Below are 16,954 nucleotides of genomic sequence, written 5' to 3'. Positions count from 1 at the left end.
CACTTGTCTTTTGATTGATACAATCTGAAGCCATTACCCTGTTTTGATATGCAGTATTGGTAATATCAGCTAGTTATAACCCTATGATCATGGTAAGCCGGCTCTTGATGAGAACTCTTATCCTTTAAGTTTTAAGTATATTTGAGAATTACACTCTAAAAAATGTAAACTGAATAGATGGGGAGAATCATTGGCTCCTTAAGAGCTTCTGGATGACGATTGTAGAGTTTTAAAGATGCTTTTCTGTAGAGAGACTTTGTTTTGTTATTGATATTTTTCTTGACTGATGTAGAGGCAAGATTCCTTTATAAAATAAAGTTTTATCAAAGATAAAATAATTTTGGCAGAGAATAAGCAATTTGAGAGCAACATGACTTAACCCTATGTTTTATGTGTGAAATTCATTTTCATAATAATCTTTACTTATACAAGCGAAAAGTAAAAAATAAAAAAGAGAATATTATTTGTAAAGCCAAAAGTAAATGTTCTTCAACTTGTATTATTCTTTCTAGAAAAATAAAATAAAGGCAATAATATACAGTGAATAGAAGAGATCATCTTCTATGGAAAATATTTCTTTAAGATCTTCCCATTAACAGGTAGAGATTCTCTCTTGCCTGATAAATCCTGCAATAAAAAGGTTGATGGGCCTATTTGTTCCACAATCTGAAACAGGCCAAGCCACATTTGTTGGAACTTGGTATGCTTACCTTTTTCCTCGTGGGATTTATCCCATTTCAATACTAGGTCTTCGAGTTGAAATGATTTTGAACTTACAGAATTTGAATCAAAGGAAGCTTTGACTAATTGTTGATGATGTGTGTGTGTGATTCTGGCCTTTTCCCTTTCCTCTTCGAGCTTAAGGATTTGTAACTATCTAACTTGCATTGAAGATGAAGGATTTTCTTCAATGAACTGAACTAGGGCTAAAGAGGGAATAACTACATTTGTAGGTAGGATAACTTCTTTCCCATAGACCAAATTAAAAGGAGAAGTGCCAATGGAGGCCTTCTGAGTTATTCGATCTGCCCATAGAGAAAATATTAAAGACTTATGCCAGTTCTTCTGATTTTGGTCAACATTTTGTTTAATAATCCTTATGATATTTTTTTTGTAGATCGAGCTAACCCATTTCCCTATGGATAATAGTTAGCAGAGTATTTGAGCTTAAAACCTATTTTAAGAGAAAATTTTGTCACAGCATTGCCTGAAAAATAAGATGCATTATCAAACATCATGGCAGATGGAAGACCAAATCTGGTATTGATAAATTGATCGATGAATTCAATGATGTTTTCAGAATTGGATACCTTGAGTGGAATTGCTTCCACCCATTTTGTGAAGTAATAAGTTGTTGTAAGGATATATCTATGTTTCTTAGAAGAATGAGGAATGATCTCACTTATTATGTCCAATCACCATTGCTCAAATGGTTGTTCAATATTGACTAGATGTAATGGTAATGTGAGTTTTCTCTGTCTCCTAGTGGTTGTTTCACAAAATTTACATCTCCTTACATAACTGCGTGCATCCTTGAATAATGTTGGCCAGTAATAGCTAGCATGCAGGATTTTATGTGCAGTGGTATCTCCTCCAAAATGTCCACCAACTGGTCCATCATGGAGTTCCTACGACACTTTTTCTGCCTCAAGTTTTTCAAGACATCTAAGTAAAACAAAGTCATAATTTTATTCTAAGTAGCACATCATCGACGATTTGATATTGTCTAGCTTTTAGCCTCAAGGCCCTTCTCTTCTTGTAATTTAATTGTGTTGGGGCATATCCATTCCTTGAGTAAAATATAATATTATCATAACTTGAATCAGTGTCGTTAAGGTTTACCTCATAGACTTGTACATCATCACCTGAGTCTTAAAGTGTTGATAAATCAGACGCTCCTACTAACATCTTGCAAAAACCTTGACCTTTTACAATTTTTTCTAGTCTAATTTCAATGTCATATTCTTGTAGAGTTGTCACCCAATTTTCTCTCTTATCCCCTACATCCCTTTCTATTAATAGATTTCTCAGTGCTGAGAATGGAACTATTACTTTGGTGTGGGTTTTGAGGAGAAAAGGTCTGAAGTGTTTTATTGATTTGAAAACAACAAAAGCTTGTTTTTCGACATCTGAATAATTCAATTCAACCCCCTGCAAATTGGAGCTAAAGAAAGAGATTGGGGCTTCAGCATTTTCTTCATTGACTTGTTTCAATATGTCTGCATACGATTTCTCAGAAGCTAAAGTATATAGAATGAAATGATTTGAAAAATTTGAAGTCGCTAAAGAGGGAGCATTAATGATTGCTTGTTTAATCAAATCAAAAGCTTCGTGTTCTGTGTGTCCCCATTTAAAAAGGGAATTTTTCTTTATCATAGATTGAAGAGGTAAAACAATCCGTGAGAAGTCAGGGACAAATCTTTTAACAAAATTTATTTGACCTAGGAAAGATTGCATTGATTTTTTGTTATGAGGTAAAGGAATTTCAAATATTTCTCTTATTCTATTAGGTTCAATGTGAATCCCTAATTTGGATACAATGAATCCAAGGAGTTTTCCTTCACTTAATGTGAAGAAAGATTTCTTAGGATTAAGAGAAATTCCATACCTTTGACAACGCTCAAAGATTTTTTTTAAATATCTCAGATGATTACTATGCTTTTTTGAATATACAGTTATATCATCTAAGTAGATTACTATCGATTTGTTTACTAAACCTTTGAAGGCTATGTCCATGGCTCTTTGGAAAGTGGTACCAGCATTAATTAGTCCAAATGGCATCTTCTGATAATCATAAGTGCCCCATTTTTTCCTGAATGTAGTTTTCAGCTAGTCATATGGATGTACTGGGATCTGATTATAACTTGAGAATCCATCTAAAAAAGACATTAGTTCTGAGCCTACAACTGATTGCAATATCTGTTCCATAGGAGGCAATGGAAAGTTGTCCTTTTGACATGCTTTGTTTAGATTACGGAAGTCTATACATATCCGAATATCGCCACTCTTCTTTCTGACTAGGACAAGATTGGAGACCCACCTGGAATGTCTGACAGGGAAAATAATCTTGGCTTTCAGCAATTTGTTTAATTCAGATTTAATATAATTTTCTAAACTAGGATGGATTTTTCTTAATTTTTGTTGAATGGGTTTCTCATCAGTCATCATTGGGATAGTATGTTTAATAATAGAAGTGTCATATGTTTTAAGGTCTTCATAGTTCCATGTGAAGACATTCTTATATTTCTTCAACAAACGTATAAAGGCTTATTTATCATCTGACGTAAGTCCGAGACCTAGATTAATATTTTGAGGTTTCAGGTCAGTTCCAAGGTTAATCAATTCAAACTTCAGAGTTGAACTCTGAAGTTTTGAATTGGTGGGTCGTTTGAATCTGTCCTTAAGGTCATATAAATCTTCCAACTTAACCACAGACTTTGGTATAGCATTATTGATTGTTTCTTGCTAAATTTGGTTGTCATGCTGGTCTTCGTCAACTATTTGGTCATCTTAAAAGCCTTCTGATGTCAAAAAGTTTATGATGTCCGGATCATTATTAAAGACTCTCCAGTTGGTGATATTGTCGAAAATAGAAGGCCTAAAAATCAATTCGATAGAAACACGATCAGGACTATAATCTCCTGGTGGAATAAGCTTGGAAGCCACATTAGCTAAGAGATCGACACTTGCATTTTGGAGTCTCAGAATAGGGGAAATATTAAATGTTGTAAAGTGGGAAGTCAAGTCTTGGACTAACAACTGATAGTGTTTCAAATGTCCTGACAAACAGTGTATAGTATTTATTACTTGCTTTATCACAATTTCTAAGTCTCCAAACACTTGGAGGTGTTTGATATTAAGGCCAATGGCTTTATACAAACCTTGAACTAATGCTTCGTATTCAAAAATGTTGTTTGCGCAATCAAATTCAATTCTGCATGTTAACATAGTCTTTTCCCCTGCTGGGCTAACTAATATGCATCTTGCTCCTACTCCATGATTAGATTTAGATCCATCAAAAAATAATTTCCAAAATAAAGAGCTAACTAGAGGTTTATCTACAAAATTTACACACTTAGAAATATCTTTTTGGGAAAAGTTTTCAACTTGAGATACAACAAAGTTTTCCAAGAAAGGTGAGGTATAAGCATTAAAATTTCCTAGAACTGATTCCACTGAGTAGTTTCCGATGATATTGTTTCTATACGCAACTGGTTCATTTTCTCCTTCTAGCTCCGTGACTATGTACTTTTGATGTTTTTCGCAATCAACCCTTATTTGATTTGGCTTGCCATTATAGGGAAGCCACATGTGAGACCAGTGAGTCACAAAATAGCCATGAAGCTTTTTTGACCAGTCTCCAGGGAAAATTTTAAGAACCCCTCTAAATTTATATATATAATAAAGGGGTGAATCCCCATGATACATAGGAAAAATGGAAGGCGATTTTATCAATAATATAATATGTATATATAATTTTTTTGGCGAATCTCTCACCAAATTATATTATCTTGTAAAGTCACAGTGAATCTTTCATTGGATTATAAAATCTTGTAAGATCTTGGCAAATATTTCACTGAATAATAAAGGCTTTGTAAAGGGCTAACAAAGTTCATAATGAGTATTTCTTGTAATGGCTTGAAGCCTTGCTAATCAATCCATCAAGAACCAAAACAAGTATATTCCTTATATGGAATATAAAGATATTTCTCATGGAAAGTCAATTAGGTTTAGCGCAGGTGGTAGGGAGAAATCCTACATGTGACAATGTGTTGGACTCATAATGAGTATTTCTTGTAATGACTATGAGCCTTGTTTTCTAAGCAATCCCTCGAGGACTGAAATATGTATATTACTCATATGGAATATAAATATATTTCTCATGTATTGGAATATAAATATATGAGTGAGGAGTGGGAAATGAGCCACAATAAGTCCTTAGAAAATTGACATGAAGAAGATAAGTGCAAAAAATAAAAAAGGTGAAAATGGAAAAATTGAGAAGAAATACAAGGGAAAAATGGTGAAACAACAAATTAATAATCCATGGGAGGAACAATGAATAGAGATAGTGAGGGAAGATGTTCCTTCAGCCTAGGGGTAACAAAGGTAGGCATCAGAACTGTCACTTATGCAAGTGTAGCTAAACAAACATTAAGCTCTATGCCAGTCATGAGAGGGAGGAAATCTGGGAAAGAAATGTGAGAACAAGAATTTAAATGGAACAAAGCATTGGGATTACAATCCTTGATCGTTGAGTTTGGGTACTACCTCTGAGGCCTATTGAAAAATTAGGAATGATCAATCTATGTATCTTGTTATATAATTAGTTTGTAAAATAGTTGCCAAGTAGCTATGTTAGAGCATGGATTTTGTGAAATGTTTTTTACTCATCCTACCTATCTTTAGATGGAGATGAACAAATATGAGTATTGGAGATAGAATTCTCCCATTTTTTTGTTGTAACAAATTGTACAGGTATAGTCATGTCCATCATTAAGTATGCCCCAACTGTATCGACAATATTCCAAAACCAAAAAATTTGTTTTATGCAGTGGTGCGGCTAAATTAAGCAATTCTGCTAATTTAGCAGAATAGATAACTTTGGAGGTAGATGACTGAGACTACGCAGGAAATCCAAGAAGAAATTCCACCTGAACTTGAAGAAATTGTTTCCAGATTTGAACGCTTGTCCATTATGCCTGCACCCCAGCCACCATTTTCTATCTACCAAGTTCCTTATGAGTGTTACAAATGTTGATAATAAAGAGAAGGAAATTTACAAATGCACTGATGTAATTTATCCTCAACATATTCCTCACTAGAATTTTAGAAGAGCATAGAAGAATATTAAGGCGTACTGAAGAGAAAAGTATGGGGAGTTGGTTTTTATACCCTAATTTTACCATGATTCATTTATATGGTTTTGAAAAGAAGGCCTTTCAGCTACCAAAGTACGTTTCGCCCTTATTTTTTTCTTATGAAGTTCTTAGGAAAAAAAATATTGTGAATGAATTACAATCTGTCTCTAAGAAAAAAAGAGCATTATTTAGCTATCCATATGCAATTTCACCTCTAATTGCTAAAAATAAAAATAAAAAGCTATAGATATCCTAGAAAGGGAAATGTTGTCTTTTGGATTCCTGTAGGACAATATTTGGCATTATGATCCTTTGGGAATCATCTCGAGATTAAATAAGCATACAAGGTTATCAACCTATGTTCACGAGAGCAAGCCTAAAATAGAAAGGGTGGCAAATGTTATGTTACCTATGGATGATATCATACATATAGTACCACCTGTACCTACAGAAGATGAAGTAACAACTCATGTTTCTCTTAACTGTACTAAAATACAGATGTAGGATATTAATGCAGAACTAATAACCCCTATCACTCTATCCACTGCAATGAAAAGAAAAAAAGAGATTGTGAACCCGTCTGAAGTATTACAACAAGTAAAGGCAAAAGAAGATGACATTGACACTGACATGTTTGAACAAGACGTAGAGCAGCTGGATAAGGAAATCAACCAAGCTATTAATGACATAAGGCTGAGAGATTCAAGGGCACATGCCCTTGACATTAAAGACAATTTTACTGAAGGAAAATAGATAATGGCAACCGGTGCAGAGTTGGCTTTATTATCAGAACAATCTTGGTCAGTAGAGGTTCCAACACTTAAAGATGCAACTTGCTTCCAATAGTCATTTAGGGACATATTGTGAATTTTATCCAAAGGTATAAAAACCAAGCCGAGCAACAAAAACAAGTTCAATAAGCTCTAGCATTTGTGTTTGGCTAAGGACCATATGGGCACGCTACCCACAATTGCTAGAGCCATTATTTTGCATAATCCACCCCCTTGTGAAAAATTTGCATTGATCTCTACTAAATAAAACCGTAGCTTTGAAGATCCCCAAATAAGTAATTTTCTAGCCTATGGAAACCTAGTAGGGGGGTGGCTCTAGTTGTAACGAGATGCTAGGAGTCCAATAGAATCGATGGTTTTCCGATTTGAGCACCGGTTTGAATTTTATGGAAAATTGGAACTAACTTCAAAGAACCATTTAGAGACATATTGTATTTTTGGTCCATCAATATAAAAACCAAAGATAGTTCTAGACTTAAAATTTATAAGGTCAGTTCAATTTTTCTCCCTAATCTAGGAGATTATTTCTCTAATATTATAATATTGTCAATATATTTTATTTTATTAATTTATACTTAAAATGTAAATATCTATTCAAATTTATTTAATTATTTAGAAGCAAAATGTCCACCTAATATAATATAACAAGAGCCACGTGGTGACAATGTCACTGCTCATTGCCACCACATGGTTTTTGTTTATTGTGCAAAAATGACATGGGTTTACTTGTGAAAATAACATTCTTAAAAAATCTAAAAAAAAAATAGAAACATTTAAAAGAATGGATAATGTTTTTTTTTTTTTTTTAACATAAAAATGATCTATAATATCTATATATTAAAATTGAATATAAATTTATATAAATTTTATATTTATTATAAATATTTAAAGATTAAATTTTCTAAAAAGAATTTTGTATTTAAAAGGATTTGTAAAAAACACTTAATAATATTAGAACGATAAAAACTATTTATACATAACCATATATGTATAAGATGCAATTCATTTTAAAATAGTGTAATTTAAAGGAGGTAAAGTTTCATTATAATATATTAATTTGTTTTTGAGAAGGTAGGTATAAATTTTAGATCTATGTTCTTTTTGGATTTGTCATCACAACATTGCCTTAGTTTTTTTTTCAAAATTATAAGTTTGAAATAATGAAATTGTTACTTTAATATATAGATAATGTCCTTACTTATAATGTATATATAGATAGTGTCATTACTTATTTTCTATATATAGTGAGTGTCATTACTCCCCATCTCCATGTATTAATAATGTTTCATTTCAAACTTTGTTCTTTCATTCTCTAAATCAAGATTTAGATAATTATGCATTACATCTTGCCTTCACTAAATTTCATTCTCTATATCTATATATCTATTCCATACTTATTTGTTTCCTTTTATCTATTCCATACTCATTTGTTAGTTTAAGAATATAATCGCATGAAACCCAAATTTTAGCAACTTAGCCATAACTAAAGACCCTTTTGTTGTTTAAGTTCGTGATATTGACCTTGAACATTTACCCATGCCATCAAAGTAGTTGCAAACATCGATTCACAATATGGTTTCACAAAACATGTTGTACAACCCTCGAGTCAAATCATCAAACCATTCAAAGATTCACGGTGAACATTTTCTAATATTAACTTACTTGGTACCCACTGAAATGAAAATTGCAGAGGTTCTTTGAACTTAAGCTCACCAAAATGAGGAAACAAGAAATCTAGAATGGGTCGTATTTTGTTAGATTTGAATTCAGTGATTAACTTATGGAAATGGTGGGGCAACATTACTGGGAGATTCTTCTTTTACATGCCTTTAATTCAGTAATTAAGGTGTGGATTTTAAGAGTGGTTATTGCAGATGACTGTTGAAACCAATTTCCAGAAAGCTCCACATGTTAACCTAAGTACTGAATATTTGAGTGCGAAGAGCATTAAATTGAAAAGCAACATATATTGTCCTTTAGTTCTATACATGGACAATTATGATAATCTAGCTCCAGGGCAATACAAAGCAGCTTCTACTAAGTGGAGAATGTAAAATCCTAGACAACAAACCTGCTTGAAAAGACGAAACATCTAATGGTGGGAACCTTGAAGCAGGGAAAGACCCTTATATGGCACTATTTTACCATAGCTTAGCCTTTACATTTTTTTCTCTTTTAGGCATATTTTTTGGGTCAATTTCCTCAAAATTAAGTGGGAATTTGTGAGTTACATATTTGAATGTGTGAATTTGAACATTTCATGGGTTTCTCAATGTGTTTAATTTATTTATATATTCAAAAAAATATTTTAAATAAATGAAATTTTTTTACTTAATTAAAAATTATATATATATATTCACATTCATGGAAATAAATAAATAAATAATAAAACAGTTAGATTGCACCTAACTATTAATATAACTTAACTATTACAATGCTTTGTTTTCTAACTATTAATATAACTTAACTATTACAATGCTTTGTTTTCAAAGTATGGGCAGGTCAAGTGCACAGATGAGTCATAACGAAAGGAGGTTTGGGTCATAACGTAAAGAGGATTGTATATTAAGTGGGATTGCCTATTTCTATGACTCATCATTTTTTTTGGTTATCTTTGCTCTTATTGAGTCTTGCATTCATACTTGTTATTATAATTTGCAAAAGTATGGGAGAACTTATATAAGGCACAGTCTAGAACTTGGCAATCCTACCTGCCATAGAATCCTCATTTCGTTTTGATTCATCTATGCATTGAGTTGCGTAGGCTCTAAAAACAATGTAAGCAGTGAGTACAGACCTTGATGCTACAATATCTACGTTAAGTTATAAAGCCTTTAGTTAAGTGAAAAACAGGATATGGATAAAGCATAAGAATCCAAGTAGAAGCCCTTGCAAAAAAAAGGTTTCCTTTGAGACAGGTATGCCCCTGATTTACTCACAAAATTTTCTATGATAAACATATGGCTCCTGGGGAAGTATAATCATCATAAACACCTGGATTACTTGAAGGTTTGAGAGCATGACTACAACTTTTTCAAAATTTATCTCCAAGCTTGTCTGGCTATTGCTCTAGAAAGGTCTAGAGTGAACACTAAATTTCAAAATCCTGTAATCTTTAATATGTTCAGTATATGCAGACATCTCATTAGGACAATATACACCAAGATTAGCCTGTACCCACAGGCATCCTTTACTTGAATTAATCATCTTATCCTTGTTCCAATCCACTGAGAGGAGAACTTGCAGGATGGAATAATTTATTTCAGAAAAATCCCAAACTTACAATTTTTAGAAGGGAAGTTTTCAAGTGATCAAAATGTCCCAAATAAGTTTTTAATTTTCCTTAATTATAGCAATATACAAGAGGGAATTAAACTGGTACAATTTTTTTTATTTTGATAGGTAAAAGACAGGAATTATATTAGAGAACAATACAAGGGAATACAAAATGTACATGGCAAGAGTCTTTGGCCATAAATGATACAAAACTATTGGAAACACTCTTGCCACACATTATAACAAACCATGAAACATTTCAAGGTGATCTCCGTAGCCACATTGATTAATCTGTAAAAATGCAAAATTTAATTTACAAGTATCAACCTAGTCTCATTTGTTGATGATACTTAGCAAACCTAACTATTTGGGAAAAAAAATCCATTTTATATCTTGTTCTCCAAAATTCCTTACAACAGAAGCCTCTAGAATCTGGTGCTCCGGCAATTTCCTGTAGCTGAAAAGGATCTTCTACTTGATGTTGATGGCATTGGTTTTGATTGCAGGATGGCCTCCACATGCCTCTTTAATAGTGTTCAATTGTTGGTGGATCTTCCTCAAACCTGCCCTTAATTTCTTGCACTCCCAGCTCTGACCCCAACCCTACATAAGGAATGCCCTCTTCACTATTAATCCACTTCCCTTTGTCATCATAATGTTGCCTTTAATACCGAGATTCCAAGCCAGAGGCATGCATGTCCTGCATATTCCACTCGATTATCCAATTTTTACTAGGAAGTTACAGTAATAGAAACTGAACTGAATGAAAAATACCCACAAAAATGAAGGATCTAAATGAAGAGATGAGTTTCTCCAATTATATAAATAAAAAATTTAAAATATTAGATAAAATTGTGATTATAAATTTGTCAATTTTTAAAATTACGGATATAGAAAATGGTATTTTTTTATTACTTGGTTTTAGTCCTCCATGAGTGCTTGTATCAGAAGCAGTAAGAGTTTTTGTAAACTGAATGAACATTACTCTTACGAGGCTGAGGGGTAGTTGTCCCTAAGTCATGAGAGGGCTCATTTTTCTGCAACATCGAACCAAAGGTCAGAACATCTAAAATTTTCATCAGTAAATCTTGCACATTAGTAGGATAACATTCCAGAAACTGAAATAAGGACGTACATCTGCCTATGGAAATAAAGTGATTTGCACAAATACTTCATCTGTCTCAGGTTCCGCCTGCAAAAAGAAACAATGGCAATTGAACTTTCGCCTTCCAATAGATAAAAAAGTGCATTTTGTTGGTTTTGCAGTAATCTTTTCACACAGACGCAATAACGCAAATCCTAAAATATTGTTATGGAAGGAAATAAGCTATGCAAGAACAATTTATTTACTTGAGATTGCACATCGATCACATGGCAAAGAATCTTAGAAGGTATATTATACAGTGGCATATGCTTATCAACCCCTTGGTTTGTTGATGCATCAACCTATTATGGTGTACACAATCAATAAATATGACTAGATTGTTTATATTTTGAAAGATCCATTGGCAATAGATTTTCAAAACCCTATGCAATTTGAGTTGTTGCCCTGAAACACATATCAACATTTCCGTTAATTGCACCATACCTGCTCTATGTGGCCTTGAGGAAAGTGAAAAGCTCTCTCCCCAATACGAGGCAAAGTAACAAGTGGACCAGCACATGCATGCCATAGCTCTTCATAAAGAAGAGATTCACTGACATCCGCAACAAACAAGCACATGTATTAAACCTTAGCTACCTTCAGCACTCTAAATACAAGGGGTGTCTAAGTGGATCAGACAAAAGGCCTTCGCTAGAGTAGATTAGTAGGGGAGTTTCACAGTAAAAACATAAAAAGAAAGAAACCAACAACAACAAAAAAATGAACAAACAGGCTCTTCGATTTTTAATGGTATAGAAAGATGGAACTATCGTGAGTGGATTTCATATTCCTAGTAATAAACCCAAAAACAGGGCCACAAATTTTAGTGGAATTGCCTGCTCAATTTCTAGGTCTAAATCAATGGTAAAACCCCATGAACAAAGCACTAAAACAATAGTATAGTTCATATTTCTTGTGATTCCATACCCAAATCCCATAAAGGAGGCAGTAAAACATTTGGATTATTACAAAAATTCAAAATCCTCCAATCCATCATGTCTATAAAATTGGGTTTATTGAGTATGATCATGAATAGATGATGGTAACTCGCCTGGCAAGGAAGTGAAATAGTTGACTAAATGCAAATGGGATAATAAATCATTCAAGAAGTCTTAATGCCAACAAGTTGTTATGAACTTCTCACACCAGGAAACGCAGTTAGAGATGGGTAATGAGTAAATGATGGTAACTCGCCGGCAAGGAAGTAAAAATTGTCAACAAACTCAAGATGGGATGGCAAATCATTCAAATAGGCCTAATGCCCATGGGCTATGAGCTGCTTACACCGGGAAATTCATAGTTATGATAGCCAGTCAATGGATTTTGAGTAAAATCCACACATAGGGTAGAAGAAAAACGAAAATGTCCTTAACAGGCACAAGATTTTGCATTTCTCAAGGTAAACCTATGAGAAAAAATGAGGATTTGGGTTCTGGATTTCTTGTACCAAGAATCCATATATCCAACTGCAAGACGTTGGTTGACTTTATACGGTCAGAACACCTCGTATACTAATAAAACTTCTTATCCAAATGAAACTACAACAAAGGTGAGAACAGAGTTACCAGTCCCAATCCCTCCCGAAAATGCATTCTGTGTTGAATTTGTACTTTGGGAAGGCATAAGAGACTGAGGGGCTCCTGCAACCTCATTGGCTAAAGTCAAATAGTTACTTGCAAAACTATTATTAGTCAACCTGCCAGAGAAACTTCTTAAGTTATTTGCATAAGCCATGATATCTCGTGGGAAGGAAATCAAGTGAAATTACATGGGCCAAGGTTACTTGGCTCCTACTGAATATTGTCGTATGGAAAAAATAAAACTAGTAACAGTATACAGTATAGATGCATACGCCAAATGGCAGTCAAATTTTAAATCAATATTTTTAATAATTGTATCAATTTATTACAATCTCTTCATACAAATTACAAATAGCCATGAAGCCAAGAACAGTACATAAGTTTGGGAATCGAACTCACCCCAGGAACTTTACTGGTGGCTGAGTTAAATGGGTAAGATTTCCAGACTTTGTTATTTTTATTTTGATCACGAATTATATACTGTTACCTATGTTGAGATATAATAATAACAAGAAATCTGGAGTCCTAAATGCCTAGCTTCACCCATTTTACTAAGTATTTTGTCTGCAAAACAACAGGATATTTTTGCCAGATTAGTAGAGTAGATCAGGTAAAAAGGCTATTTATAAACTACATTTTAATATCAGCAACATAACCCTCCTTAAGATCTAAGACTCCAAAAGGAAAATCCCATCACAAACGAGCAAAACCGTGATGAAATATGTGTTCTTACATCGAGGCGTCAAATTCTCTCCAAGTTCGAACATGTAGTTGCCATTATTTTCATCGTTGCCATGGTGGTGAGCCAGTGCGAGAGCCCTCTTCCTTGGGCTTTATATTGGAAGACGTAGATTGACTATTGTTTGAACCAGAGGTGGAGCGCTCTGTCGTACTTCTAATATCAAAATCTTTCCCAGTAAATACCAGTGTTGGCTGGACCTACACGCAAACCGGTTTCTCGATTTCCCAGAAGGATACAAAACGCTTTAAACATATTTCATGAAAGCTTGAATGCCAAGGTAGTGGAAACCTAGTGCTTTAAATGATAACAAGTGGATATAGAAAAAAACCGGTTACAGATCAAGATATTCGAAAATAGAAAACTAACCTGAAACTGTGATGGAAGGACGTCCCACGATGACATTAACTTGCGACGCTTCCTGGGGTTTGTATGCCCTTCCATTCTTTGCTTCAAGTATGGCAGCATCAAATCGCTCACGTGAACCCTTAGGAGAAAACAAAGAATATTTACAGACCTAGAACAAATACCCAATGCAGTGAATCAGAAGGTCCTAAAATACTAGTGATGTTGGCTCAATATCGAGGCAAACGCTGCATAAATTGAGAGATAGAACAAATACCCAATGCAGTGAATCAGAAGGTCCTAAAATACTAGTGATGTTGGCTCAATATCGAGGCAAACGCTGCATAAATTGAGAGATTGAATGCACTGTACAGAATTGGGTATTAGATCACATATCTCTGGTATATTATAATTACAAACGATAGGTGACAACAGCCCTCTGGGCCTACACCATGAATCCATGAAAATAGGGAGCCATATACACGATGAATCCGGAATTCATGAAAATAGGGCGCTGAATCCGTGAAAACAGATAGCCACTCTTCATGTGAAAACAAATTAACATCCGCTCTCTATTTTAAAGCAAATCTAACCTCCCAGGACCAAATCGACCCTAACAAACCACTCCCAAACCAGAAAAACCAAACTGTAAATTAGAAATATGGAGATTTTAATTTCCCAAACCAAAAAAAATAAACTGTAAATCAGAAATATAGCGATTTTAATCTCCCAAACCACGGGCAAATAGCAAAATTCGGTGATTTTAAGGGAATACAATTTTCCAAAACCAGCTAATTGGGCCAAATGAAGGTTCCATTAGTTTATTCACCCATTTTTTATTTTGAACTAAAATAAAAAAATTAATTATTTTTTAAATAAAATTGGGGCTAACTATATGAAAAGGGTTTTAAATAAAAAATTCGCCCTCTTAAATGTAAAGACCCTCAAATTTTGCCTTTGGGCTATAATTCACCCCTAAAATTTACCATGCCAATCTCTACTAAGGATTAAGCCATAGAATTCGAAAATATCAGCTACAAGAATGTCAATGAGTTGGCAGAGTTTGGGATTTGATGAGAGTCTGATGGTTACTTGATTAAATTCGCCAACAACTTCGACTTGAGACCGATCTAACTGCACAATGCGTACAACAGATTTTTGGGGCTGAACATTCAACTTTGCACAATTTGTTCTAGGTAAAATGTTAGATGAAGCTCCTAAATCAACTAAACAATTGCGTAAGTTTCTATTAAAAATTTCAAAAGTAAGGAGAAATGGAGGATTATGGGATTTAGATCTTCTTCCAATGAGAGCAATGTCGGTTGGATGGATCAATTTTGTTTAAAGAGGTACTAGGGGGTCTTCCCATTTCTTTGGCAGCGTGTGAGATCACAAGTGCAGGAAAAGGTGAAGTAGGAACTGGTTTGAGCTCCTTAAGGAGTAGCTTCTTTTGATGTTTCAACTTGCTAATCTCATGAAAGGTGATGTTTTCCCTAGTCTTTTTCATATCATCAACAATATTATATTCTATTTCATCAGATACTATCAAGGTTTTAGTTGAAGGTGAAGAGTTCAACTGAGAAGGAGTAGTTTGAGTGGATTTTAGTGAAGATTTATTAACTATTGTTTTGTCCTTGGGAGGTGGCATTGAAGCCTTCTGCTTTGGATTTGTTTGTAGCAAATCAACAGGGTTTTTAGTTTGGGTGGCAACAGGCAGTTCTTCTTGTGTTTCTTCGTTGGGAAGTATAAAATCCCACATTCCTTGTAACTCTGCCACTTCTTCGTCATCTCTTTGCTCTTCATTTGTTGAAAATTCATCTTCCTTTTCATCTGATTCAACATTTGATATAGCATTTGGAGGTTTAGGATAAGCAGGGGAATTTCTTTTAAATGGTCTAAAATATTTCTTAGAGGAATTTTCTGCTACCTGTTTTTTAATATCAACCATTTCATTAGACATGGTTTTGAGGACTTTCTACAAACCTTCAAGATCAAAAGGATCTCTTGGTGGTTTCTTCTTGGATTCATCCCTAAAAGTTACTTTCTTGAATTTTCGTTCTTCTAATGTGTTTTTCTTATCTACAGCTAAAATGCGTTTTCTACAGCTATTGATTCTTTCATATTTTTTGCCAAAGTTGGTTTGGTAGCTCTATCGACGAAAGTAGTTCTGTTTGAAGGGAGAGCAGAAATATACCACTCATTTTGGATCTCATCACTGGGCTTAGATGTCGTTGGTATCTTATTCAATAATTTATTGAAGTGAGAGTTGAAGTCTTTTATTGGTTCTTTAGGTTCAGCTTTCAAATTAGAGAGATCATTGATCAAGGTAGCCATGGATCTATCATATCCAAATTTAGTTAAGAACTGCTCTTGAAAAACATCCCAACTATTAATAGAACCTGATGGTAATGAGAAGTACCATGATCCTGCTGCTCCTTGCAAAGTATATGGAAATAATATTACAACTACATCTTCTTCTACTACTTCATTCAAGTTAATGGACAACATAAAATTGTTTATGTGTTCCTCAGCCTGTAGGCCACTATCAGGATTGAAATTTGGTAACCATTTCTCTGGATGGGCTGGCAATGGATGTAAAGGTGCAGCCATCCTAACAGCTCCTGGATTTGTCCATGGCCTTTGAGGAGGTTGAACCATTGTTGGTATTCGAGAAGAGGAAGATGTGGCAATGGTTGAAGGTGATTGGGTAGAGGAAGATGGAGTTCTAGTACCTGTGTAAATCACAATCTGGAGTGGTGAGGTGGATGATTAGTCTTGTGATGATATGTATGGAATGAATGAAGATGACGATTGTGTTGATGAAAGAACCTCGCTTTGAGTTTCAGATGGTGTCTTCTTAGCTTTCTTACGGCTTGGTAGAGGGAATTCGATTGGTGGGATTCCAAACTTTGTAGAAATTTTGAGTAATATGACACATATTCACAGACCTGATTATACACTTATAAGCGGAACATGCATAATACATAACCTCCTCTACGTTGATCATCAATTTACAGAAGCAGAAACATTCACAGGCATACATAGAAGCATCAATCACACATATCAACACAGTATTTTCCCGAGGAAAGCATCTCGCTAAAAACCCCAACTATCTGTATATTATAGTGATTGAATCATGTAACAATACATAGTACAATACTCCTCACAAGTACTCAGTACTATCTCCACATGCTACACACAATACAGCTCAGATATGA

The 16,954-nt window shown here is 34.2% G+C and overlaps 1 protein-coding gene across 10 annotated transcripts; it reads right to left on the bottom strand.

The window, feature by feature from the left end:
- Positions 1–10,070: 10,070 nt before the first annotated feature.
- On the bottom strand, positions 10,071–14,104 carry LOC149228849 (auxin response factor 1-like). 10 transcript variants are annotated; one of them, XR_016247905.1, is made up of 6 exons: positions 12,638–14,104; positions 11,517–11,625; positions 11,279–11,374; positions 11,064–11,120; positions 10,844–10,965; positions 10,071–10,628 (listed from the first exon to the last, which is right to left on the bottom strand). XR_016247905.1 is itself a non-coding variant. In XM_089378409.1 (4 exons), the coding sequence occupies exons 2-4, from the start codon at positions 11,649–11,651 to the stop codon at positions 11,070–11,072; spliced, it is 282 nt and encodes a 93-aa protein (XP_089234535.1). In that variant the 5' UTR covers positions 11,652–13,216; positions 13,386–14,104; the 3' UTR covers positions 11,064–11,069. The 10 variants fall into 10 exon arrangements, 3 of the variants coding, with proteins under 3 accessions (XP_089234535.1, XP_089234534.1, XP_089234536.1); XR_016247906.1 differs by lacking the exon at positions 11,279–11,374 and having other exon boundaries at positions 10,072–10,628; XR_016247900.1 differs by lacking the exons at positions 10,071–10,628; positions 10,844–10,965 and having other exon boundaries at positions 11,517–13,216; positions 13,386–13,591; positions 13,761–14,104.
- Positions 14,105–16,954: the final 2,850 nt, after the last annotated feature.

This window comes from Pinus tabuliformis, chromosome J (genome assembly GCF_031772625.1).
Source record: "Pinus tabuliformis cultivar Carrire ecotype Pingquan chromosome J, CPIR1, whole genome shotgun sequence".
Lineage (NCBI taxonomy): Eukaryota > Viridiplantae > Streptophyta > Pinopsida > Pinales > Pinaceae > Pinus > Pinus tabuliformis.
This window is presented reverse-complemented; position numbering and strand designations above follow the sequence as displayed.

Bases quoted from the DNA above. Each gene is read 5' to 3' on its own strand.
- LOC149228849 (XM_089378409.1), bottom strand. From the start codon at position 11,651: ATGTGCTTGTTTGTTGCGGATGTCAGTGAATCTCTTCTTTATGAAGAG. The intron at 11,375-11,516 runs GTATGGTGCAAT...ACACCATAATAG, and splicing joins CTCAAGGCCACATAGAGCAG to GTTGATGCATCAACAAACCA. The intron at 11,121-11,278 runs GTAAATAAATTG...TTCTTTTTGCAG, and splicing joins TGATCGATGTGCAATCTCAA to GCGGAACCTGAGACAGATGA.